Source organism: Salmo salar, chromosome 03, assembly GCF_965601325.2.
Source record: "Salmo salar chromosome 03, fSalSal1, whole genome shotgun sequence".
In the NCBI taxonomy this organism is placed as follows: Eukaryota; Metazoa; Chordata; class Actinopteri; order Salmoniformes; family Salmonidae; genus Salmo; species Salmo salar.
The window spans coordinates 59,479,362-59,505,839 of NC_138293.1; the positions used below are offsets into that span (position 1 = coordinate 59,479,362).

The 26,478-nt window shown below is 43.3% G+C and overlaps 1 protein-coding gene across 3 annotated transcripts; it reads right to left on the reverse strand.

The window, feature by feature from the left end:
• Positions 1 to 176: 176 nt before the first annotated feature.
• Positions 177 to 23,470, reverse strand: LOC106600847 (oxysterol-binding protein-related protein 7). Of its 3 annotated transcripts, none has more exons than XM_014192560.3 (22): positions 23,317 to 23,470; positions 13,919 to 14,134; positions 13,302 to 13,442; positions 12,951 to 13,004; positions 12,663 to 12,776; positions 12,089 to 12,271; positions 11,752 to 11,884; positions 11,491 to 11,612; positions 11,207 to 11,308; positions 8,770 to 8,932; positions 8,429 to 8,562; positions 7,492 to 7,593; positions 7,009 to 7,201; positions 6,347 to 6,397; positions 4,341 to 4,630; positions 3,529 to 3,666; positions 3,265 to 3,407; positions 2,800 to 2,944; positions 2,446 to 2,596; positions 2,051 to 2,177; positions 1,602 to 1,724; positions 177 to 1,325 (listed from the first exon to the last, which is right to left on the reverse strand). In XM_014192560.3, exons 1-22 carry the CDS (start codon positions 23,386 to 23,388, stop codon positions 1,214 to 1,216), a joined length of 3,009 nt encoding a protein of 1,002 aa, XP_014048035.1. In that variant the 5' UTR covers positions 23,389 to 23,470; the 3' UTR covers positions 177 to 1,213. The 3 variants fall into 3 exon arrangements, with proteins under 3 accessions (XP_014048035.1, XP_082829755.1, XP_014048038.1); XM_082973629.1 differs by lacking the exon at positions 23,317 to 23,470 and adding an exon at positions 23,028 to 23,155; XM_014192563.3 differs by lacking the exon at positions 6,347 to 6,397.
• Positions 23,471 to 26,478: the final 3,008 nt, after the last annotated feature.

A 26,478-nucleotide genomic window follows, 5' to 3' on the forward strand; every position in this document is an offset into this window, starting at 1 on the left:
GGTTGGACTGGGTTCCACACTTCGATTCATTCGATTTAAAACTCACACGGGAACATGTTGTATACCTATAGGCATTTTACATTCCCTGCTTTGTGCAAAAGTAAAAGAGATCCTTCCAGTTAAACAACCGCTTACAATAGCTGTAATACATTGCAGTGTCAAAGAAAAACAAATCGTTTAAGTTCAGTATTTATTTGAAAATAGACTAGAAAACAATTCATTTTGGACGATTCCCGCTATAGCCCTCCAATTGTTTTTACACTGAAATGTAACAATGGTTCTCTTTTCCGTAAAACCCACTGTTGAAACATCCATAAAAATACTTCATAGCGTCAACCTAAATCAAGGTTGAAAAGATAACCCTAAAAAGCATTAAACATCTATAAACTCACTCTAGATAAAGAAATACAAGGGGGAAAAACCTAAGGAAAGCAGTGAGTGTTATATAGATCACTGTTCTTTAAAACGGGTGAGGAAGGAGACAGATGTGAGGCATTCAGTGACTCAAACCAACGTGTCATTTAAAACAAGTCCAAAAGATGTAAAGTACTGTACAACTCGACATGACAACTAAATATACAATAACACAGTAAGACCCATCGAGAGTGCAAGAGGTAGCCCTTCTTACCCATAAAACCCCATTAATTCACAGCAGTCAAAAACAATCCCCTGCCTGGTTAGTTCCTCTTCAGAGTGAGCGTTTGATATCACAAATTGATTTAAATAAATCTGCATATAGACCTAAAAAGTCAATAAGTAAAAGTGTTTAAATATATAGACATACTACATTGACAAAAAGCATCATGCATCTCTATAACACGCAAGGTAACATTCCAAACGCTATGTTGGATCTCCGACCACCAATGGGTAAACTTGGCAGTTAAATGCATGAACCAATTTCAATCTGGTTATTTTCAAGGCAGTTTATATATTTGCGGACACCAGAGCGGCCACTGGGGTGTGGAAGATCGGCATCAATGTGGGAACATCAGACTTGAAGGAAAAGATCCATAGTAGTCCTCATCTACTCCATGTTGACATTTCATCTCTCCATGGCAGACAGTCACCCTGGAATGATTAATCCGTGCAGTCAAGACTCCCTTCACCTCTCCTCATCCGTCAGTGGAACTTTAGTATCTGCGTTCAGTGGTCTCATTGGGCTGTAATAGTCTATTGATGAAGCCAAAATGACAGGAGGCTCTGCCAGGTCTACTCAACACCACAGATCCAAGTTCTTGGTGTTGGCAAAGCCTGGCTGATTGCGGATCTTCCAGTAGGTTCCGTTGCTCAGCCAGATCTCATTCCCGGCCGCATCCAGCTCTTTCCTGAAGGAGAGAAGAGTATATTTACTTTCTAGTGTGAGGTAACCTTTTAAAAAGGGGCATCAACAGATACTGTGCATGAACACACAATATCTTGTCAGTGGTCACCAACACAAGTCCCGGAAAAGCTACAGGTGTAGGCTTTTATTCTAACCCTTCCCTAACACACCCGATTCAGCTAATCATAAAGACCCTGAATAGCAGGGATGATGACCACTGCCTTGCTATTTCTACAATAAATGCTCTTTGATTGCGTAAGGGACAGTTGGTGAGACTCACCTGAAGAAACGAGGCACGTGCTCCTCTCCCTTCTTGGCCAGCTCCTTTCGTCGGTCCCGCTGTTTCTGCTCTACTTCCTCCTTCTTACTGTCAGCCCCAGCTACATCTCCCTCCTCCAGGATCCTATGGGGAAAGAACAGTGGAGAGATACGAGATTCAGCTGCACTCTGCATGACAGAATCAAAAAGGCGTTAACAGGGTCAATTGTGTGTACAGTACCATCGCACGCAGCCACATCAATGCACAACACAGCTCCCTGACATTTGAGGAAGTTAATGTCACTGAACGACACCACCTACTGTACAGGACCCAGAGTTTTTCCTGCTTAGATCACGTTCAAGAAGTATTCCTAGCCCTACTTCCAATGCATTTGACAAATCTAAATGACGTGCACAGGGCTGAACATCCTCTATGTACGCATTACTGAGCAGGCTGGACGGTGGTCTCACCTCTGGTCTGGCCTGTAGCGGGTGTCTGAGGGAGGTAGGACCTTCTTGAGTTCAGGGGTCAGCTCATTGAGCTCCCTGGCGTAGCGACCGAAGCCGTAGTACTGGAAGTGGTCATCAGGCTGAGGGTCTGGCGATGGGAGAAACGGGAGAAACGGGGTACTGTGTGAGGCGATACATAGAGCTGGTACTATAGAGTGGATTACGGACTCACGGATTGAGGAAAACATCCATAAAATAGAATTCACTGAAATAGTATGGATTAGGGAAAATAGAACAGGCACAATGGTGTGCATTACACCATTTTATAGGATAAACCATAATATCAAAATCAGATTAGAGATTAGGATTATCGTACATAGCAAATAATAGATCATTCAGATAATAGCAATACTCACTGGGCTTCCAGATGCACTTTGGGTTAGGCAGGGTGTCGCAGAAGATGCCCTCATGCCACAGCCCACCGAACCGGTGGACCACCTCTCCCGCTTGGTTCAGAACCTGGCCCTGCACCTCGTTCTTACTGGTCTCTGAGGTCCAGTAGCGGGACTGAGGGAAAGACGCAGGGAGAGAGAGGGGGCCGTGTCAATGGCAATGCGTTAGGTACTTCCATATGTCAAGCTTTGGAGATTTCACAAATGTCTAGACCCCATTCAGGTCATGTACCTTTCATTTTATTCATTATGGGTCCCATTATGGGGTTATCCTTCAATTTAGCTTCATGTTCTGTGGGCACCGGGCAGGGGTCTCACCTTGACGAAGGAGATCTTGCAGGTGCAGAGGTCACTCTTGGTGTTTCTGATGGTCACCTCGCCGTAGTGTTCCAGCCACCTCTGCTGACTCAGGACGTTGTGGACGCAGGTCACCACCTTGTTCCACTCGTAGTGATCCCCATATCTAGAGGGCGAGGGAGAGAGAAAGACATGGGTTTAATGCAACTGGATGAAGACACGCACTCTTCAAATTCATTGGACACCTAAGCCGGGTTTCAATACTATGAACATTTAATTGAATAACACAGTAAATTATACACTTGCTACAGCTCATTTGGCAAGCGAATGCCTTTTCAAATCTTAAATCGGCTCAATCAAAACACTGTCCCCGAGCTTCTACTTTGAACAACGGCTCAAGACATTCAAAACGACGATGTGAAAGTAGGGTTACGTTCCTTCTTTATTTGGTCAAATATTCATGATGGAATTTGCATAAACACTCACTTCGGCAACTTGACATTCACTGGACCAGAGGAGATGATCTCCAAAGACTTTCCCCAGAACTTGTTCTTCCATTGCTGGTCTTGCCAGAAGGTGAAGTTCTCAGACTCTGCGTGCACGGCGGAGCAGGGCGGGTGGTGGCTGACCTGGGAACAGAAAGGAAAAACCTTAAAATCACTGAATCTTCAGTGGAAGACACCCTGGATCAGTTTTAAGGGTTACTTGCCTTGCAGATGGAATCTAAAACGATTCTGGGTCAAGTCCTACCTGCTCAGCGATGTAGCGGAAGCCGCGCTCCTTGCGGTGGCTCTCGTAAGTCTCTCCCAGGACGGGGTTGAAGGGCTTGTAGCGGTTCCGCCAGGTAGCCCAGGCATAGCCAGAGATGGAGAAAACTCCAATGTATAGCTTCATGAAAAATAAGGTATGGGAAAACAGATGAGTGAGATCGCACCCATCAACAACATCAAATGGCACCTGAAGCAAACTGCTACCCCAAAATCTACAAAAGACCATAGTGTTTTACATGCTAAATCTGCAATTCAAATTGACCCTATTCATTGTTTGTAGTTTTCACCGTTTCTCTTGCAATGGCTCTAATGCAGACTCTACCCACACACCCTACACTGACACTCCAACAACACACACGCCACACAGACTTTCACATTCGCTGCTGCTGCTATTATGTTAATTACTGATCCTGATTGCCTAGTCACTTTTACCCCTACCTACATGTACATACTGTATTACCTCAACTACCTGGCACCCCTCCACATTGACTCAATACTGGTACTCCTTGTATACAACCTTGTTATTGTGTTACCATTTTAAAAAGGTTTTAACTCTGCATTGTTGGGAATGGGCTCGTAAGTAAACATTTCATGGTAAAGTCTTACACCAGTTGTATTTGGCACGTGACCAATACCATTTGATTTGAGAAAACATAGAATCTTTCTGATTTCAACTAAGCAAATCTACAGGCGTATCAATTCACTTGAATCAGCACCAACGCTGGTATTGCAGCACAAACCTATACTTGAGCTGTTTCGTTTTAAGGTCAGGCATGCGTCGGGCCGCCTTACCATCCTTTCGAAGGGGTCCTCTGTGCTGTTGGCGATGTCCAGAAGCTCAGAGTACTCCAGCTCTTCGCTCACCCTCTGCAGCAGGTTCAGAGGTTCGTTGAGGCCACAGGGCATGGACACGCGTGACAGGTCCTTGCCAATGTTGTTGTACAGGATGGTCATGATGCCAATGTGGCTGTTGTCGACACAGTTGGCGGGCAGGACGGTGCGGCGGCCTGTGTTGGTGGGCACGGTGCTGACCATGTCCGGGGCTCTGGACACGCTGGTGCGGTAGTTCAGGGTGGCAGAGGCTGCCAGGGGGAGAGGGCATACGACAAAGGTTCGATGGAATTCTATACATTTCCTATTGAATCTCATGTTTTTTTACGATTGCGCCCAGCACAAAAAATAGACATGATTCAGCCCTTAAAGGGAGGGTTCAGGATTTTCTCCAGGGTCAGGAACTTGTGGATACCTTTTATGTCTCTGCGTTCAGTTTGAAGGAAGTTGCCAAATAGCGTTAGCACAATGCCTGGAAGTCTATGGGAATAGCTAGCATGCTAGCTGTTCATGTTGACTTCGTCATTACGCTAACACTAGTTAGCATTGGCTGGCAGAACTACAGGTAACTGTAGGGGTGCATTTTCCTGGCATGGTTTGGAGCCACTCAACCCCTTAGAGGGCAAGGTAACAGCCAGTAAATACACAGCCATTCTTAGTGATCACCTTCAACCTACGGTGAAGCATTTATATCCTGAGGGGAGTGGCCTCTTCCAGAATGGCAATGCCCCCATCCACAAGGCACGAGTGGTCACTGAATGGTTTGATGAGCATTAAAAACTGTCCGTCTCAGTCACCAGATCTCAACCCAATTGAATAGCCTAGCTAACGTTAGCCGCCTAGCTAGAATTCGTAACATCCGTTTTGCAATTCGTAACATATAATACAAATTGTAATTTGCAACATAAGAAATGGCCGATGGATTCCACAAATGAATACATACCATACTAAATGGAGTGTCTTGGATTTACATGACAGAATAATATGAAATGTTCCAAGATCAGGTTGAATTGAACACTTATGGTTGATTCTGGAGCGGCACTTAACAGCATTTTCTACCACAATCAACAAAACAACAAATTATGGAATTTCTCGTTGGAAGAATGGTGTCGCAACCCTCCAAGAGAGTTACAGATACTTGTAGAATCTATGCCAATGCTCATTGAAGCAGTTCTGCCGGCTCGTGGTGGCCCCAGCGCCCTATTAAGACCCATGTTGGCATTTCCTTTACTTTGGCAGTTAACTTCATACTGGACGCAGAGACATAAATGGTATCCACGAGATCTTAAGTAGATAAACGGTAAATAATAGACATTTTGTATGATTGAATGTATGCCAGAGTGCCAATGTCTCTTGTTGTAACTTGCAGACAAGGCTACCATTAGAGGACCACAATGGAAACAAATCTTTAGACTTGTGCATATAATCCTCAGTAATTTTTGGTACATTCATTTGTTGCCTGGTGTGGTTTCTTTATGAATTCTAAAATTGTCAAAATCATGGCTTTGCCAAAACACTGAACCATCCCTTTAAGATGTCTGAAGGCCCAAAGCTGTCAAGGAAAGGAGGATGGTGAAACAGGAGGAAAAATTAAGTAATGACATTAGAGTCTCGATTTCTCCATCTTCCAAATTAGAATTGGATGTTGGATTGAGGTGGAGGGTATGACGTTTCAAGAGTGAAATATCTATACAGATTAAATTGTCACCAGTCCCACAAAACCAAAGAGACACCTCAGGAGGACAAAGAGGAATGAGAGTGATGATAAAATCATGGTAATAAAATTAGTAGACTACTAGGACGTTTTCAGGGTCCAATCAGTATGCTTGCATGTACAACATTGAAAATGTACCGTCTTCAAATAAATTATGTGCATCAATTAATTAAATTATTCGTATGAGACTTCCAATATGGCCGCAATTCACCACCACTCCACCGATACTTCAGTTTGACCAGTCCCAAAATACCTTTTGATTGCGGTTGGTCCGGTGATATTGCCTCTGCAGGCAAAGTGGAAGCTATGTTCAGAAAACGTAATAAAAACACAGATTACATATATACACCCAATGTTGGTGTCAGCCGAGTTTATGAGTATAACTACCTAGATAGAGCTGGGCGATATGGACAAAAAGCCATATCACAATAAAGTTACTAAATGATCACGATAAATTGAAAGACAAGTTAATGTTAACGTTCACCAGTTACTTTTTTATATTACCCTTAAAACGACTAATTTGAAGGTTGTGGTCATCAATTGTCCTGTTAACAGCCCACATTTGACAGACATCTCATTTGAAACTACACATTCCTCTAGTAAAGGCTACTTATCGTTAAAATCGATATCAGTAAAACGTCCTCGATAAATGGTCGGTTCGGTCGGTATTGATCATTTTCGGTTTATCGTCCCAGCTTTACTAGATACTGCTGAATTTAACACAAATCAAATGCATATTGTTACTTATTTTTCAAGACAAAAACTCAAAATGGACCACATAGACCAAACTGCATTGAAGTTATAATGGGACTGCTCAAACACAATATTATAGAACACATCCTTAGAGTGGCCGTTCTAGTCATTCTACTTCTAGGACCACAGTTAAACAGTAATATCCAAAGAGTGGCCGCTCACCATGGACCTCGTCTGGCTCAGAGTTACTGGTGGTGGTGATGTCACTCAGCCCGGACTCATCAGACTCCTCTTCTCCGTTTTCAGAGGAGTTCTCACAGACGACATCTCTGGCGTCATAGTACTCGGCCATGGAGTCAGCCAGCGAGGGGGTGCGCTGCACAGAGCAACCCTTAGAGGGCGTCTTCTCAGCATTCTGGAGGAAGGGGGGGGGGATAAGAGTGTCCGAAGGAGGAAGAATAAGATTATAGATAACAGGAAGCATACAAAATCAACACTTTCGGATGGATAAAAAGTGATGTCAATAATGTCATACAAAAGAAAGTTAAGGAAGAAAACCCTGCTCATTTGATAGAGAATCCCATGCATACAGGCACAAACACAGACGCAGAGACAGGCAGACATACAGTACACAGCCAGACACGCGTTCAGAAACAAGTGGCAGCCTGCCTTTTGCTGAGTGGGGGTTGGCGGCTGGATACACACCTGGTCCTGACGCACAGTGCTGTAGGACTCCTTGGAACCCCCAGTGGATCCAGAGGAAAGGGACAGGGAATGAACTTTGGTTTGGCAAGACTGCACCTCCAGCTGGATACACACAAACAGTGACTTATTAGTATACTGTAGAGAATTGTATGAAAAGCAAGCACAATATTAAGCTCATTTCCCAATGTCACATTATCAAACTTGGCCCACATGCAGGTAAGTTGGACAAAATGTACAGTATGAACATGTGGTGTAAGTTTTCCCTCAGAACTCTTTCAGCTTTGTCAGATCCATCCAGGACGAAACAATTGACGCAGCGTTCAACCAAAACAAACTATCCTAGTTCCATTTTCATAGTAATTAGTGAAGTTCAAAAACATCTAGTAACTCGGATCAAATAGATAAGTTTGGGGGAGGTTTAGTTTTTTTTCACCAAGATAAATCTAATCTGTTTGAACAAGTGTCTTTACATTTGAAAAGGCTTTCGTTTCATCCGGGGCAGGCTCAAGACAGGAGAACAGGGAGGAATGGTTCTGCCCCTGATAGGCAGTACCGAGATGTCCCAGCCCCAAACAGCCCAAACCAGTTCTGGCTGGTTTCACACACACACTTGAACAACAGCACACTGATACGGGACTATATTTTGGAAGGAGAGAGCAAAAGAAAGCAAGAGAATAGGTGTGGCCCAACAAAACATCTGCTGTGTGTGTTTTAAACAGAGACCACAGTGTTATTGACTAAATGTGAATAAAATGTGCCTTTCTATTGGTCACTAGGTCTCTTCCTGTTCTTCTTGTTACTTCCAAAAAAAAACTAAGAAATGTAGGTCTCTCCTTTGGAGCCATTAACAATGGTTTATGTTCTTAGTGTATAGCAGGATGTCCGTTTCAGCGTGTGCACTGTATATGTGAGTGTGTGTCCAGGGCAGGCCTTTTACCTCAGACAGTGTGCTACACAGGGTGGCCAGTTGATTGGAGGTGGAGGAGCGTAGGTCTGGGCCGGTCCAAGCCTGTCGGACCCGCTCACGTTCCAGGGCGAGCACCTCGTGGATGGACTTGAGAGATGCATGAACTGAGAAGATTACGGCAGACAAATGTCATTTTCATTTGATTTCCCGTTTTCAGCCATACCAACGTAAGTCCCTAAGTAACTAAAGTCAATTACTACCAGATTGCAGTGGTCTACATAGGTCCTTTTTAATGTTGCAGAACCAGCCTCACTATACCAGCTCTACACATGACTTTCCTATGAGGAACTTTATGAACACCCCTCTCTTACCCCTATGGGACAAAGCACAGATGTCCTGCTGGATCTTCTTGGCTTCAGGGGAGGTTATGAGGGGGTTGGAGAGCTGGGAGTACACATAGTCCGGGATGGACGACACCGAGGCTGCTCCCACACTCAGGTGGTTGGACGATGTGCTCAGGTGGCTGGAGGTAAACTGAAGGAGGAGAGGGGGAAGGAGGGAGGAAAGTGTGTGGGCGGGGGTGGATGGTGTGTGTAGAGAGCCATTTTTTGTGTTACTTTAGAGTGACGCACGCGCATGCTAGCGTCAAAAAGGCCTGTAGCTGTATCAGAATAGCTTTACATACGTCGGGACCAGGACAAACGCAACAGTGAGTGATGACCATGAAAACAAAACTGATGGCTAGAATTATGCTCAACAAGTACATTATTCTCCTGGCTTTATCTAGCTCCATTTTTCTTTTCTTTTTTACCTTGCCTGTTGCTAGCTCGCTAGGTAATTAGTCCTCCGATGACATCTGCCATGTTGTAGAAGACCATCTAATTACACGTTTGTTAACTTGCATGAGATGCCTCTGAAGTTGGAAGTTGTCATTCACTTAAAATGTAAACAAGCCCCTTTTGGATGCCTAACTGCGGGTGCGATGTTTCATGACGCGGCCAGGAACATCGTTTATATATTGTATGTTAGTAGCCTTATTTCTTTTGTAGAATCTCTGCAATTTCTATTGCTGAGTTTTTAACTTCTCATCTTTAGAAAAACCCATCTCGTCAACTATAAATATACTATGGTGCAACCATCAGATTATTGTTTATGCAATGTGTCAATGTGTTTGTACCGGTCCCTAAACCATAAATGAAAAAGTGAGGGGGGACATGCGGGAACGGTGGGTGAAAGTAGAAGAGGAGGATTCTGAGACAGCCATGACACAGAAGTGTCCAGAAAATGTTCCTATCCAATGACAAATGTCTTGTACAGTGGGTGTCATAAGTATTCAACTCCTTGGATTTCACATTTTCCTGTTACAAAGTGGGATTAAAATGGATGTAATTCTCTTTTTGTCAACAATCAACACAATACAAAAATTAAACACTAATATACCTTGATGTAGATAAGTACTCAACCCCGAGTCATGTTAGAAACACTTTTTGGCAGAAATTACAGCGGTGACTCTTCTTGGGTAAGTCTCATAAGAGCGTTGCACACCTGTATTACGCAATATTCGCCCATTATTCTTTTCAAAATTCTTCAAGCTCTGTCAAGGTGTTGGGGATCATGGCTAGACAGCAATTTAAGTTTTGCCATAGATTTTCAAGCAGATTTAAGTCAACGAACTTGGCCACTCGGGAGCATTTACTATCTTCTTGGTAGGGAACGCCAGTGTAGATTTGGCCTTGTGTTGTAGGTTATTGTCAAGCTGAAAGGCGAATTCCTCTCCCAGTGTCTGGCATAAAGTAGACTAAAGCAGGTTGTCCTCCAAGTTGTTGCCTGCGTTTAGCTCCATCCAGTTTCTTTTTGTCCTGAAACTCCCCAGTCTTTGCCAATGCCAAGCATACCCATACCATGATGCAGCCACCACCATGCTTGAAAATAAGCAGGCAGTTACTCAGTGATGTGTTGGATTTGATCCAAACATACAGCTTTGCATTTAAGCGAAAAAGTATATTCCTTTGTCGTGTTTTGTTTATTTCCACCCCAGGATTACTTTAGTGTTTTGGAATATTTCTACTCTGTATATTTATTTGTATTCATCTTTCCAATCTGTCATTTAGGCCATCATTGCAGAGTCACTACAACGTTGATTCATCCTCAGTTGTCCCATCACAGCCATAGAACTCCATAGTTATTTTAAAAATCACCTATGGCCTCATGGTAACATCCCTGAGTAGTTTCCTTGCTGTCCTGCAGCTCAGTTCAGAAGGACGATTGTATCTTTGATGTGTCTAGGTGGTATAACGCATCATCTGCAGCACAATTATTAACTTTACCACACATAAAGAGTTATTCAATATCAATAACCATTTACCAATCACTGCCCTTCTTTATGAGGCTTTTGAAAAAGCTCCCTGGTCTTTGTAGTTGAATCTGTGCTTGAAATTCAATACTTGACTGAGGGACCTTAGATGTTTTATGTATGGGGGACAGAGGAAGGGTTAGTCATTAAAAACTCATGTCAACCCCTATTATTTCACACAGAGTGAGTCGATGTAACTTATATGATTTGTTAAGCTACATTTACTCCTGAACTAATTTTGGCTTGCCTAAACAAAGCGGGTGAATATTCATGCAACTATATTTTAGTCATTACATTTTTGTTAATTTGGAAATTGTCTAATTGTATTTTTCACTGACAGAGTATTTTCTGTACATAAATGACTTTTAATTATATCTATTTCAATCCCACTTTGTAACAACAAAATGTGGAAAAACATACTTATGATACCCACCGTATAGGACATGAGAACTTACCATGCTGCGGGCTTCGACTCCGGACAGGGTGCGAGAGTGACCAAATATCTTGTTTGTCGTCTTCCTCTCCTTCTTGGCCTTGGGGGTATTGAGGGTCAGATTCTGAAAGACAGGTAGAATAGATAGATGCTCAGACTAAAGAACAGCCAACCACTAAATTAATACTCCAATGTCACACTCACCTTAGAATTACAGGTGTGCCATTCCTCCCCCCCCCCCCCATAGAGAACAGCTCATATACAGCACGTGCGGTTGTAGAGTAGTGGTTAGGCCGGTGACCTTACCTGCATGTTGATTCGTCGCTCTAGGTCACTGTTGGAGATTGGTTGCTGGCCACTCTCCAGCCAATTGAGCCTCTGGATGAGCTGGGCCAACTCAGTCAAGTCCAATTGAGAACGAGCTAGCTCTGTGGGGGTCAAGGGTCAGAGAAGATTGATAAATCTTTGGAGTGAAAGCCTAGCTCTGAAAATAACTGGATATTCATTTAACGCTGAATTGTAAATTGATAGCCTTGATTCCCTAGCTTCACCATGGAAGTACCTTACCTTGGGAGCAGGTATCTGATTGGTGGGTCTGCTGGAGCCATGCTGCCACCTTGCCGTTGACCCCTGGTGCTGCTGTGGGCGGAACCTCCATCTCAGCCTGGTAGACCGAGGCAGAGCTGGCGTAGTGAGGGTACTGGAAACCACATGATTTGGGGACAGAGGAGGGAAAGAGAAGGAAGTGTAGTCAAGTGTCAGTCAAAGCCAATTTGTATAAAGTCCCCTTGTTCTATTCAGAATATACCTTCACCTATTTTGGCGTGACCAGAACGTATTTGGTTGTAGCACTGCAAGTAGCAGATCACATTGCGTCACACACACCGTTTCTCTGTTCACTCACCATGCCTGGCATGGCGGCTTGGTTTCTCTGGGCTAGACTGGCCATGGCTGGCAACAACGTGCTGTTGCCCATGGTGAGGGCATGGAGGACTCCGTGGTGGACACCCAGGGCCTCGTTCTTCTTGAAGACACGATGGGCACACAGCTTGGTCAGCCATATGTAGAACAAGTCATTGTTCTTGGCCTAACAGGAGAGTGAATTTTACATTAATAATTACGTTAATGGGGGGGGACAACACATGCTACTTCTTCTGGATAAGAAACAGATGTGAAAAGGAAACCGTTGAGCGTGAAAAACCCAGCAGCGTTGCAGTTCTTGACACAATCCGGAGTGCTTGGCACCCGTTCAAAGGCACTTAAATGTTTTGTCTTGCCCATTCACCCTCAATGGCACACACACACAATCCATGTCTCAATTGTCTCAAGGCCTTAAAATTGTTCTTTAACCCGTCTCCTCCCCTTCATCTACACTGATTGAAGTGGATTTAACATCAATAAAAGATCATAGCTTTCACCTGGTCAGTCTATGTGTCATGGAAAGAGCATGTTCCTGGTATTTTGTATACTCAGTGTACCTTGAGGTGGTATAAATAGTCTCCACCATCCAGATCGATGCGATTGGACTTCTTGTTGATGGACATGACAGCGAGGCTAACGTCCAGGGAGCCGTGGAGTTTTCCTCTTTGGATCTGACCAGTGGAACATTAGAATGGATGAACCCCCCCCCCCCACTGTATTGTCCAACGTGTATAAAACAAGCATTACATAGCCTGTAACATTTACAATACGGCACTAACCGATTTCAGAATGATTGCAATCGTGAATTGAATTTGTATTTTTGCTAGTGTATTCTGAATACATACATCCTGCTGTGTCTTGGAGTACTTGAGGATCCCTTTTTCCAACAGGAAGTACCTCTGAAAGGAGAGAGACAGAACCACATTAGACAGGGGTGTATTCATAAGTGCACACCTGTAGCAATGAGAACATGTTTCTTTTTTTGAGAGGTTTAGATTAGTTTGGGAAACCCTGGATTAGTCCCTTCCAGCCAAGTTCCAGCCATTTACTTCCATTTGGCTACTAGTGAATACACCCCAGGAAGTCAGAAGTGATGGTGAAACAGAACTATATAGCAAAACTGTTCTTCAATTGGTTTGCAAACAGTGCTTCAACTGTTATTCAAATTGGCTTGACAAGTAAAGCCTTTGCATTACCTTGTGCCAGCCCTTCAAAGGGTACTTCCTCCTCTTCATCAGGAAGCCCTCACAGATACCAGGGATGCTCATGTCCAGCCCTGACCCGATCCCTGAACCCATGTCCATGTGGTCTTCCAACACCTCCCAGTGCCTGGAGTTCTAGGGGGGAGGAGATACAGTTTTCATTAGTTTGGCTCCCAAGTGGCACAGCGGTCTAAGGCACAGCATCTCAGTGCTAGAGGCATCACTACAGGCCCTGGTTCGATCCCGGGCTGTATCACAACCGGCCGTGATTGTGAGTCCCATAGGGCAGCGCACAATTGGCCCAGCGTCGTCCGGGTTTAGGGGAGGGTTTGGCCGGGGTAGGCCGTCATTGTAAAATACGAATTTGTTCTCAACTGACTTGCCTAATTAAATAAAGGTTAAATAAAATAAAAATGTTGCATTGTCCATAAAAGAACTTACTCACATAGTGGGTTTCATCCATTCAGCCATCCATAGATATAACCATCACGAATATATACATCATTGGTTGCATTATGGTGTAAAGAGAAGACCCGTCATATTTAAAAGCCAGGCACACCCCACTCGCAGTCTAAGATCATTTTAATAAAAAGGAACGGCTCAGAAACTACCTGGCGGGAGTTGCGTGATGACCCAGCGCTGTCATTCCGTGAGTGGCCGGCCTTGAATCCTCCAGAAGGAGACTTGTCCAGACTGCTCATCAATGATTGGCTGTTGTTGAGTGAGGGTGGGCACACCCGAGGGTCCATCATTACGATTGGATGAACAACGTCGCTAAAAGTAAGCTCTGTTTTTCGACAAGGTTCTCTCTTAGAGGAAACACAACTCTGTTGAGACAAAAGGAACAGTAATGTGAGGAGACAAAAAAGTGACATTTTAACTGGTTTCACATTTGGAAGCTTCATACTGAGAAATCAGATAAATAGACTTAAGGAGGACGTCTTTTCTTGAAATTCAAGTGTCAGGAACACACTTCACGTGTGCTGCCCCTGCTGCAGTGGGCCCTCGGATCATGAGTTCAGGAAAATGAGGACGACAACCTACACATCATACACCCGAACCCCCTCAACTTTATGGTTGGCTTGGCCTTATGAAGACCATGGTGGACAAACCGGTACTAGACAAGGTCCAGGAATACCAAAATAATATGACAATGCATTAACTAAAATGAATCAGATTCTACTAGCAATTTTTTAAATTGTCAGCTCATTTTTAAAATTTCAGTCAAAACAATATTTTCCTGAAAAAGTTTAAATGAGAGCTAATCTACAGCATGAGGGATTATCAAAAGTATCAAACATATACAACTACAGTAAAAATAAAAGTCACAATGACTGGATCAATCGACTCGTACTCCAGAGTTAGCCTATTCTATGGAAGAATGTCTTCAGTCCCTTGATAGCATCCAACACAGTGACACACCAATGTTGAGATGTAAACACATACAGTGCTGTCGGGAATTATTCAGACCCCTTGATTATTTCCCACATTGTTAAGTTACAGCCTTATTTCTAAAATAGATTAAATAAAACCATTTAAAATCAGCATTCTACACACAATACCCCATAATGACAAAGCGAAAACAGATTTAGAAATTTTTACATATGTATTAAAAACAAAATAAAACTTATTTACATAACTATTCAGCCCCATTGCTATGAGACTCGAAATTGAGCTCAGGTGCATCCTGTTTCCGCAACTTAATTGGAGTCCACCTGTGGTAAATTCAATTGATGGGACATGATTTGGAAAGTCACAAACCTGTCCATATAAAAGATCCCACAGTTGAAAGTGCATGTCAGAGCAAAAACCAAGCTATGAGGTCCGAGACAGGATTGTGTTGAGGTACAGATCTCGGGAAGGTACAGTGGCCAGACGGAAGCCACTCCTCAGTAAACGGCACATGACAGACCGCTTGGAGTTTTACAAAAGTCACCAAGACTCTCAGACCATGAGAAACAAGATTATCTGGTCTTATGAAACCAGGATTGAACTCTTTGGCCTGAATGCAAAGCATCACGTCTGGAGGAAACCTGGCACCATCCCTTCGGTGAAGCATGGTGGTGGCAGAATCATGCTGTGGGGATGGTGTTCAGCGGCAGGGACAGGGAGACTAGTCAGGATCGAGGGAAAGATGAACAGAACAAAGTACAGAGAGATCCTTGATGAAGTCCTGAGCACTCTGGAGCAGGTTCTCAGACTGGGGCAAAGGTTCACCTTCCATCAGGACAACGACCCTAAGCACACAGCCAAGACAACACAGGAGTGGCTTCAGGACAAGTCTCTGATTGTCCTTTAATTGCCCAGCCAGAGTCTAGACTTGAACCCAATCGAACATCTCGGGAGAGACCTGAAAATAGCTGTGCAGCGATGCTCCCCATCCAACCCGACAGAGCTTGAAAAGATCTGCAGAGAGGAATGGGAGAAACTCCCCAAATACAGGTGTACCAAGCTAGTAGCGTCATAACCAAGACGACTCGAGGCTGTAATCGCTGCCAAAGGAGCTTTAAAGTCCATGCCAAGAAATTCTGAAACTATACATCCATGCATTACTGACCAAATTATTAAAAAGGCAAGTATTGTAATTTTTTATTCCTTAAAGTGGGCAAGAGGCGATTCTTTTCTCTTTTTTATCAACAATGACAATCCACCTGAGTCTGACTATTTGGATGGAAAATTACTGAGGATGATGGCAGATGATATTGCCACTCCTATTTCCATCTCTTCAATCTAAATCTACAGGAAAGTGTGCCCCTCAGGCCTGGAGTGAAACAAGTCATTCAATCAAACAGCTGACCAATCGGCATGTTAACAACCCTTAGTAAACTTTTGTAAAAAAAATTGTTTGACTAGATAAAACTCAGCAAAAAAAAGAAACATCCTCTCACTGTCAAATGTGTTTATTTTCAGCATACTTAACATATGTTCATACAAATATTTACACAACAAGATTCAGACAAATTGAACAAGTTCCACAGACATGTGACTAACAGAAATTGAATAATGTGTCCCTGAACAAAGGTGGGGGTCAAAATCAAAAGTAACAGTCAGTATCTGGTGTGGCCACCAGCTGCATTAAGTACTGCAGTGCATCTTCTCCTCATGGACTGCACCAGATTTCCCAGTTCTTGCTGTGAGATGTTACCTCACTCTCCACCAAGGCACCTGCAAGTTCCCAGACATTTCTGGGGGGGAAATGGCCCAAGCCCTCACTCTCCGATCCAACAGGTCCCAGACGTGCTCAATGGGATTGAGATCCGGGCTCCTCGCTGGCCATGGCAGAACACTGACATCCCTGTCTTGCAGGAAATCATGCACAGAACGAGCAGTATGGCTGGTGGCATTTTCATGCTGGAGGGTCATGTCAGGATGAGCCTGCAGGAAGGGTACCACATGAGGGAGGAGAATGTCTTCCCTGTAACGCACAGCGTTACGATTACCTGCAATGACAACAAGCTCAGTCCGATGATGCTGTGACACCACCCCAGACCATGACGGACCCTCCACCTCCAAATCGATTCCGCTCCAGAGTATAGGCCTCAGTGCAACACTCATTCCTTCGACGATAAACGCGAATCCGACCATCACCCCTGGTGAGACAAAACCGCATCTCATCAGTGAAGAGCACTTTTTGCCAGTCCTGTCTGGTCCAGCGACGGTGGGTTTGTGCCCATAGGCGACGTTGTTGCCGGTGATGTCTGGTGAGGACCTGCCTTACAACAGGCCTACAAGCCCTCAGTCCAGCCTCTCTCAGCCTATTGCGGACAGTCTGAGCACTGATAGTGGGATTATGCGTTCCTGGTGTAACTCAGGCAGCTGTTGTTGCCATCCTGTACCTGTCCCGCAGGTGTGATGTACCGATCCTGTGCAGGTGTTGTTACACGTGGTCTGCCACTGCGAGGACGAGCAGCTGTCCGTCTTGTCTCCTTGTAGTGCCGTCTTAGGTGTCTCACAGTAAGGACATTGCAATTTATTGCCCTGGCCACATCTGCAGTCCTCATGCCTTCTTGCAGTATGCCTAAGGCACATTCATGCAGATGAGCAGGGACCCTGTGCATCTTTCTTTTGGTGTTTTTCAGAGTCAGTAGAAATGCCTCTTTAGTGTCCTAAGTTTTCATTACTGTGACCTTAATTGCCTGTAAACTGTTAGTGTCTTAACGGCCGTCCCACAGGTGCATGTTCATTCATTGCTTATGGTTCATTGAACAAACATGGTAAACAGTGTTTAAACCCTTTACAATGAAGATCTGCGAAGTTACTTGGATTTTTACGAATTATCTTTGAAAGACAGGGTCCTGAAAAAGTTTTACAGTAAACAAATTCACAGATTTTCATCACGCTTATAGGGAAGGGCATTCAAGATGTACGGCACTTACACAGATTATGGATGATTGGCTTAGAGAAATTTGTAAAAAGATTGTGAGAGCTGTTTTGTTAGACTTTAGTTCAATTTTTGACATCATCATTTAAGAACACAATGGAAGCCTCTCCAACATAATCCAGGTAGAGTTAGGCATTCCCCAGGGCAGCTGTCTAGGCCGTTTTTTTCATCAATCTTTACTAATGACCTGCGACTGGTTTGAGTAAAGCCTGTGTGTATGTATGCTGATGACTCAATACTATACACATCAGCTACCACAGCAAGTAAAATCACTGCAACCACTTAAAGAGCTTTAGTCAGTTTCAGAATGGGTGGGAAGAAATAAGTTAGTCCTAAATATTTAAACTGAAAGCATTGTATTTGGGACGAATCATTCACTAAAACAAAATTACAATTGGCCCAGAACCGGGCAGCACGACTGGCCCTTAAATGTACACAAGAGCTCAAATTAAATAGTGTCAATCTCTCCTGGCTCAAAGTCACATGTGTGAGAAGTATTGACATGTTGAATGCCCCGTGTTGTCTGTTTAAACTACTAGCACACAGTTCAGACACCCATGCATACCCCACAAGACATGCCACCAGAGGTCTCTTCACAGTCCCCAAGTCCATAACAGACTATGGGAGGTGGCACATGACTACATGGAACTCTGTTCCACATCAAGTAAAAAACGGATCAAAATACACCTAATTAAAGAGCTGGGACTGAAGAGGCACAGACAAACGCACATTTGTCTGTGCCTCGCATTTCACAAACTCCATCCTCGGGACCCCAAGGGGTGCATGTTTTGGTTTTTGCCCTAGTACTACACAGCTGATTGAAATGATCGAAGCTTGATAAGTTGATCATTTTAAAATCAGCTGTGTAGTGCTAGGGTAAAAACCAAAACATGAACAAACCCCTTGCAATGTGTTGTGAAATGTAAAGTTTTTAATTGTGTTTAACTGCCTTAATTCTGCTGGACCCCAGGAAGAGTAGCTGCTGCCTGGGCTCCCAAATGGCGCAGCGGTCTAAGGCACTGTATCTTAGTGCCAGAGGCGTCACTACAGACCCTGGTTCGATTCCAGTCTGTATCACAACCAGCCATGATTGGGAGTCCCATAAGGCGGTGTACAATTGGCCCAGCATCTTCCGGGATAGGGTCATCGTAAATAAGAATTTGTTCAACTGACTTGCCTAGTTATATTAAAAAAACGATGGGGATCCATAATAAATACAAATGTATCAAGTCTGGTAAGACTTTGCCATTCTGTTGCATTGGACTTTTGTTATTATTTTATTGTTGCAATTGATTAAAATCTGTAATCTGCAGGGGACTCCAGATTTTCCTGGTTTTAATATAACGGAAATAACTGTTTGATACATGGAACTCGGAAGCACTGAATTGAGTGACATGTTGTCATTTGAGTAAAATAGGGGGCTACTTTCCATTTTTAGTGATTCTTTTATTTATTATTTTTAATTTTTTTATCTGCTGATAGTTGCTTCAGGGTTAGAGTCCAAGATCATATTCCTGCTTAAATTCTGATATTGCGTTTTCTTTACCTTGTAAATATTTATGGGCTTTTTCTAAGACAGTGATTTATTACTTTAAATTTTAATTACTAACAGATGTAACTTTTGCCGAGTACGAGATGATCATTCCCCTAACGTACGCCTTAAAAGCATCCCAAATTATATCAGGGAGCGGCTTTTCTCCTCTACATTTGTAAAAGGTCTTTATTTTCTCATTTACGTATTAATTAAATATGGAAACAATATATCAACATTGGTGCATCATTGTTCTCTTGGATACTCGTGTCGGATGCTATAAAGGGACTATTATCTGGTTACCAAGCAGGGCTATGTTACATATCAAAGATGCGAGGGTGAGTGGGTGGAGCCAAGACGGAAAGTAGGTTCCACACCCCAATACCATACATACAGGATCGCCACAGCAACCATGTGTACATCATCTTCATATTGTCGCCATCTTGATTGACAACCAAATGAGATGCCTAGATTCAGGCTGGACATCAATAATGAAACTGTCAACTGTAACAAATGATAGCTTTGCGCTGTTTGGGTAATGTATTTGATGACAGCATGTTTAAGGACAACACTCACATGAAAGTAAAATTACCAACATTGAAGCCATACATCCAAATAGCAGATCAGTGGTCTATAAGGAAATCCTTTCTAATAACTGAAGTTCACAGATGCCACACAATTGAAGACATTCCCTGAAATAAGTGATTTCCTGCAAAAGGGGATAATGTGAGTTTTCCAACAATGCCAGAAGTATAACTGTACTCCTAATATTCAGCAAAAAAAAGAAACCACAACTTGCATTTGCAGACTGGAAGAGCAGATTAATAATAGCCAATAACATGGCAAAATTTAGCTTCTGATGTGATCAGAGCAAAAATAGCCTATATGAAAGTAAAGAATCAATGACATTGTTGTTTCTAATTGAGGTAAGTTACAATGTGTGTCCTGTCTGTACATCAGTTCAAAGGAGAGTGGAGTGACCTTCCAGGAGCTGTGTGGGGGAGAGCCAGCTTTGCTCATGCAGCCCAAGCAACAGAAAGACATTATAGACGAAGAGGTAATGAGAGGATTGCACGAAATATTCTGCTAAACCATGCATGCTTATGATTGGACAAAACAGATGAAAAGGAGCGTCATGTCAAATTGAATGTCCATTAGTTTCACGTGGAATTCTCATTTCGTTACCTTTGTCAACTAAAATGAAAAGTAATTTGTAATAGTATTTTTCCAGGGCTTCTCGTCTTGTTATTGTCATCATTTTGTCAAGAAAAATAGGTTGTTGACGAGCATCTTTCATGGTAGTTATTGCTGACAAAATTGACTGAGAGGGTTATCATCGGAGTACAAAAAAAAACAGAAAAACTCCAATATCCCGCAGATTAGATTTAGCTGAGGCCACCATTTTGATTACAGTTTCTCCATCAACTGGTGGCGCACACAAACAACTTTCTAGGTAAGTGACTATTTTCTCATTCTACAGGGAGTAATAGGAGTTGCTGTTGCTGATTATTTACAATATGTCATGAAAAATGTTGCACATACTGTAGTCAACTGAAAGTGCACTCACGCCCTCTTGGGTGGCTTTGAAATCATTTTAAAATATACTAAAATACACCCGTCAAACAATGGCATTCCTGAATCTCGCAGACCAAATGACTTGAGGCTTATGTCGTCATGATACACGGTCAGCTTTATGCTCGGGATGAAGAAGAATGTTACAGGGACTGACACACACAATAACCATGTGGAATATGTCGTTCAACTAGAAAACAAGGATACAAATTGACTTATTTTGAGGAAGAGGTCAACTATGTTTCTCAGGCCTTTAAAAAAACACACGGACTGAAAATGTGGTGACGTTTGGAAAAATCAGAGCTTCCTGTCAGCACTGATAAAGGGCTCTTGATAGCTGCATATCTGATGGTTTGAATTAGAGAACTTGTAACTATTGACACATGCCCGACACCAACAAAACATGAGCTTGTTCTGGATGTTTGATTCATTTGGATCTGGATCAGATGTTCTGAACAGCTGTGTACAGTATAACAACCATAGCAACTGCCAAGGAACTCCTAACAACCAAGAGTAAAACATCTACAAACAACCCCGGTGCTGTAGCCTACTCCTGATGCAGTCCAGAGTAGCAATCACAAAATCGGAGTCTTGGTTGGAAGAGGAACGTCTAATATCAGAATGATCTCTGAAGCAGATCACGAGAACGCCAAGGAGAAAACTGCCAGAAGAGATAAGGAAAGTCATGAGAAAGACAGGTGCCGGAGGCATAGGGTGATCAGACAGGTTCCTGTGCTCCAACAGGAATGTGCCTGAGCTGCATGCTGCACCAACACACAGGGCCCCTTACAGCCTCAATGACACTGCTGCTGCTACTGTGACACCTGGGATGTTCCACCTTCTAGACTAGGTTCAAGGTTTAGAAATCCAACATGAGGCATACAATGAAAGTGTCGTGGGGTAAGGAGGATGCTTTTTGGAGGGATTGCCAACGTAAGCTATGTTGGCACTGCGAGTTCCAAGCTTGTTCCAAGAGAATTCCAACATGGCTGACATTCTGCAGGACTGCATCTATGGCTGTGGGACATACTGGTACCGTAGCATTGGTCGAATCACATTTGATGGGCCCACATGCATACCATATCCACTCCCTTGTCTACAATTTGGGTTTATCAGAACCAGAATCAGCGGTCGACACACAGTGCAACCTTCAGTAAGGCTGGGCTGCAACACGCCTAAATGTTCACCCTGGCTGGCCATCTGTAAACCATTATATAAACCATAGACATTCAGCATTACCCTTATATGTTCTGATGGAAGTATGGACTGTCACCTTTATCACCAACTAGGCCATTAACAGTGTGACTGACAACCTTCCTCATCAAAATAGCTAAATATACACTAACGAGCCAGAAATGTGTTTAAAGCCAACTTGTTCATATTTCTAAAAGCAAATATGAGTGCAATATAAATGTTACCATTTTACCTTGGAACGTTAACAAGACTAGGACATGGGCAATGGAAGTTCAAGTCCTAAATCAGTTCAGGCCCGAGAGTAACTGGATGCATATATTTCTACAAAGATGGTAAGCAGAAAACACACGAGTGAAAAGCAGAGATAGAGAGTTGAAAATAAACGGCATTTGATAGCCTCATTTTTCACTGCATCTCAAAAGTCTGAGAATAAGCAACAATGTATAGCAAGAACAAGAAACGTATCGTATCACTAGATCCTCCCTGTATCCCACGCGTTGGTTAAAAACTACTTGGGCAGCTGGATTTGAGCACATTCGTGTTAACACACAAACTGGTCAAAGCCATTGATGGCTAATAATGTTACGACAAGGGGGCCAATTGCTGCTCAGAAAAGGTAGGCCTAATGACAGTACTGTTGTGACTTCAGAAAAGTTTGGTTCAAATGTTGAGAACGCTTAAAAGGCCTGCCAGGTCACCCATGATCCTAGTCAGTATCGATGTCCTTCCATGTCTGAGGACATCGCGAAGTGATGTTGAAACCAGCCACTAGGGGCAACAGTGAGCATTGTAGATGGCGGGTGGGCATCTGTCTCCGATTCTAAAGGTTGCAAGTTCGAACCCAGCAATAGAAAGTTGTTTGAGATGTTTGTTTTAAGGCCATCCCCAATCTTAACCATTAGGAGTTCATGCCTAAACTTAACCGTAAACACCCTTCGAAATGTGACGTTTGCTACAACTTCCAAATTAGATGTTTAAGAAACATGGATTAACGTCTAATTCTGATGTGGGACTGTGAGAGCTAATTGCAGCAGTCACTTACATCTCCTATGGTGGCACAGTTGAAGTTCAAGGTGTCCAATCTCCAACAAAATATGAGTTGTTTTACTTAAAACATAGGCCTAAGCAATTTGAAGCAAAGGAAACAAAAACACTCGAAATTATATCCGTAATTGATCAAACATAGCCTACGGCTATATCAAACTCAATGGAAGCAAAACAAACAATTACTAATAATTCTCTAAATCAAACATACGTTTCAACTAATTAAATGCACTTGCATTATGTTCATTTATTCCCTATTGTCAATCAAATAAGAACGAAAAACTAACCTGAAACCCGTGGATAACCCAGGGACGTGGCCAGCGTGAAATGAGTCTGACTTTTATTTTTCTTCCTCCCATTTGTCATATCGTAGCACTACGTCACTCCGTCGTCGAAATCCGAGTGTCTCAGGTGAGAAAGGTGTGCCCGATCCATATATGCCGCGTTCAAAACAACTGTGAACTCGGAAATGTCCTACTTCAGTGCATTCAAGACAACTGGGACTCGGAAAAATGAACTCCGACTGGGAAAAGTCCAACTCGGAATTGCAGACGGAATTCGTTTTTTTCCTGACTTCCCAGTTGCCAAAACACGCACTAGTTATAAACCCATACCTCTCCAAATTCCTGACGCATCAGAGAAAGATCACATGAATTTAACAGGTCATTTTTACATCAATGTTGTGACACTAGTGCACACATGATTTGATTGACTTCGCATGAATTAGTCAGTACAATTAGCCAATTATTAGGCTATTGGCTTATTCATTTTATGAATTGTAGGTTATATTCACTAGTAATATATTTTAAATGACAATTGTTTACCAGAGTAGACCTAATAAACCACATGTTTACAAAATGAAGTCACACACAGAGTAGTATTCTTTTTCTTTTGTAAAAAGATAGCATTTGTTTGGTGGTGTTTTGGGGGGAAATAAAACACCTAACTTTTCCTCATAAACAAAAAGACACTCCAATGTGTTATTATTATTATTGGCATTTCATCACATCGTCAATCACATCCGTATCTACATGCAAGATAGGCAGTGACTCTTCACATAGTAAACTGCCACCTTTCTCTCTCTCTCTCACACACACACACACACACACACCTCCCCAAGTGCTCCAGGGTTGTGAACCAGCTTATGTGGTGGGCAGGAGAAATCTGTGATAGTTACACACAAGATGCACTGTTAATAGGATGCCTGGGCCTTGCTAAACTGGTATGACCGACACCTCAAACATAAGCCCATGTCACTGCCACCAAGCGCAGGGCCTAGAATGGGCCAATGAGAGTTGCCCTAGCAATGTGAAGGAATGTAAGGTATTCTCTCCCTCAGCTGTTAACAGGAGTATCAGAGGATGTTCGTCTCAACTTAGGCACATTCATGTATGTAGTGCTGCTGAGTATGTGGTCACATGTGTTGGCTACATTTGAGTAATTTAGCAGACACTCTTATCCAGAGCAACTTATAATAGTGAGTCCAAGTACACAGCTCAAAAAAATAAAGGGAACACTTAAACAACACAATGTAACTCCAAGTCAATCACACTTCTGTGAAATCAAACTGTCCACTTAGGAAGCAACACTGATTGACAATACATTTCACATGCTGTTGTGCAAATGGAATAGACAACAGGTGGAAATTATAGGCAATTAGCAAGACACCCCCAATAAAGGAGTGGTTCTGCAGGTGGGGACCACAGACCACTTCTCAGTTCCTATGCTTCCTGGTTGATGTTTTGGTCACTTTTGAATGCTGGCGGTGCTTTCACTCTAGTGGTAGCATGAGACGGAGTCTACAACCCACACAAGTGGCTCAGGTAGTGCAGCTCATCCAGGATGGCACATCAATGCGAGCTGTGGCAAGAAGGTTTGCTGTGTCTGTCAGCGTAGTGTCCAGAGCATGGAGGCGCTACCAGGAGACAGGCCAGTACATCAGGAGACGTGGAGGAGGCCATAGGAGGGCAACAACCCAGCAGCAGGACCGCTACCTCCGCCTTTGTGCAAGGAGGAGCAGGAGGAGCACTGCCAGAGCCCTGCAAAATGACCTCCAGCAGGCCACAAATGTGCATGTGTCTGCTCAAACGGTCAGAAACAGACTCCATGAGGGTGGTATGAGGGCCCGACGTCCACAGGTGGGGGTTGTGCTTACATACCAACACCGTGCAGGACGTTTGGCATTTGCCAGAGAACACCAAGATTGGCAAATTCGCCACTGGTGCCCTGTGCTCTTCACAGATTAAAGCAGATTCACACTGAGCATGTGACAGACGTGACAGAGTCTGGAGACGCCGTGGAGAACGTTCTGCTGCCTGCAACATCCTCCAGCATGACCGGTTTGGCGGTGGGTCAGTCATGGTGTGGGGTGGCATTTCTTTGAGGGGCCGCAGAGCCCTCCATGTGCTCGCCAGAGGTAGCCTGACTGCCATTAGGTACCGAGATGAGATCCTCAGACCCCTTGTGATACCATATGCTGGTTCGGTTGGCCCTGGGTTCCTCCTAATGCAAGACAATGCTAGACCTCATGTGGCTGGAGTGTGTCAGCAGTTCCTGCAAGAGGAAGGCATTGATGCTATGGACTGGCCCGCCCGTTCCCCAGACCTGAATCCAATTGAGCACATCTGGGACATCATGTCTCGCTCCATCCACCAACGCCACGTTGCACCACAGACTGTCCAGGAGTTGGCGGATGCTTTAGTCCAGGTCTGGGAGGAGATCCCTCAGGAGACCATCCGCCACCTCATCAGGAGCATGCCCAGGCGTTGTAGGGAGGTCATACAGGCACGTGGAGGCCACACACACTACTGAGCCTCATTTTGACTTGTTTTAAGGACATTACATCAAAGTTGGATCAGCCTGTAGTGTGGTTTTCCACTTTAATTTTGAGTGTGACTCCAAATCCAGACCTCCATGGGTTGATAAATTGGATTTCCATTGATTATTTTTGTGTGATTTTGTTGTCAGCACATTCAACTATGTAAAGAAAAAAGTATTTAATAAGATTATTTCATTCATTCAGATCTAGGATGTGTTATTTTAGTGTTCCATTTATTTTTTTGAGCAGTATATTTTCATTTGTACTGGTCCCCTGTGGTAATCGAACCCACAACCCTGGTATTGTAAGTGCCATGCTCTACCAACTGAGCCACACGGGACTACACACAGGCAATACACACTCATGGGAAAAAATGTATGTATATACATTTAAATACACACAGATCAGTGGTGGGAAAAGTACCAAATTGTCATACTTGAGTAAAAGTAAAAATACCATAATAGAAAATTACTCAAGTAAAAGGGAAGGTCACCCAGCAAAATACTACTTGAGTAAAAGTCTAGAAGTATTTGGATTTAAATATACTTAATTAAGTATTAAAAGTAAAAGTATTATCATTTCACATTCCTTATATTAAGCAAACCAGACTGCACAATGTATTGATTATTTT

What these genes read in the sequence shown, in the direction of transcription:
- LOC106600847 (XM_014192560.3), bottom strand. Translation starts at nt 23,388, where the DNA reads ATGGGAGGAAGAAAAATAAAAGTCAGACTCATTTCACGCTGGCCACGT. An exon ending in GGACCAACCGCAATCAAAAG is followed by an intron (nt 4,631 to 6,346) that starts GTATTTTGGGAC and finishes TCCCCCTGGCAG; the next exon opens with CCTCTGCCACCCTGAACTAC. An exon ending in AAAGTGCATCTGGAAGCCCA is followed by an intron (nt 2,178 to 2,445) that starts GTGAGTATTGCT and finishes TCCCATCGCCAG; the next exon opens with ACCCTCAGCCTGATGACCAC.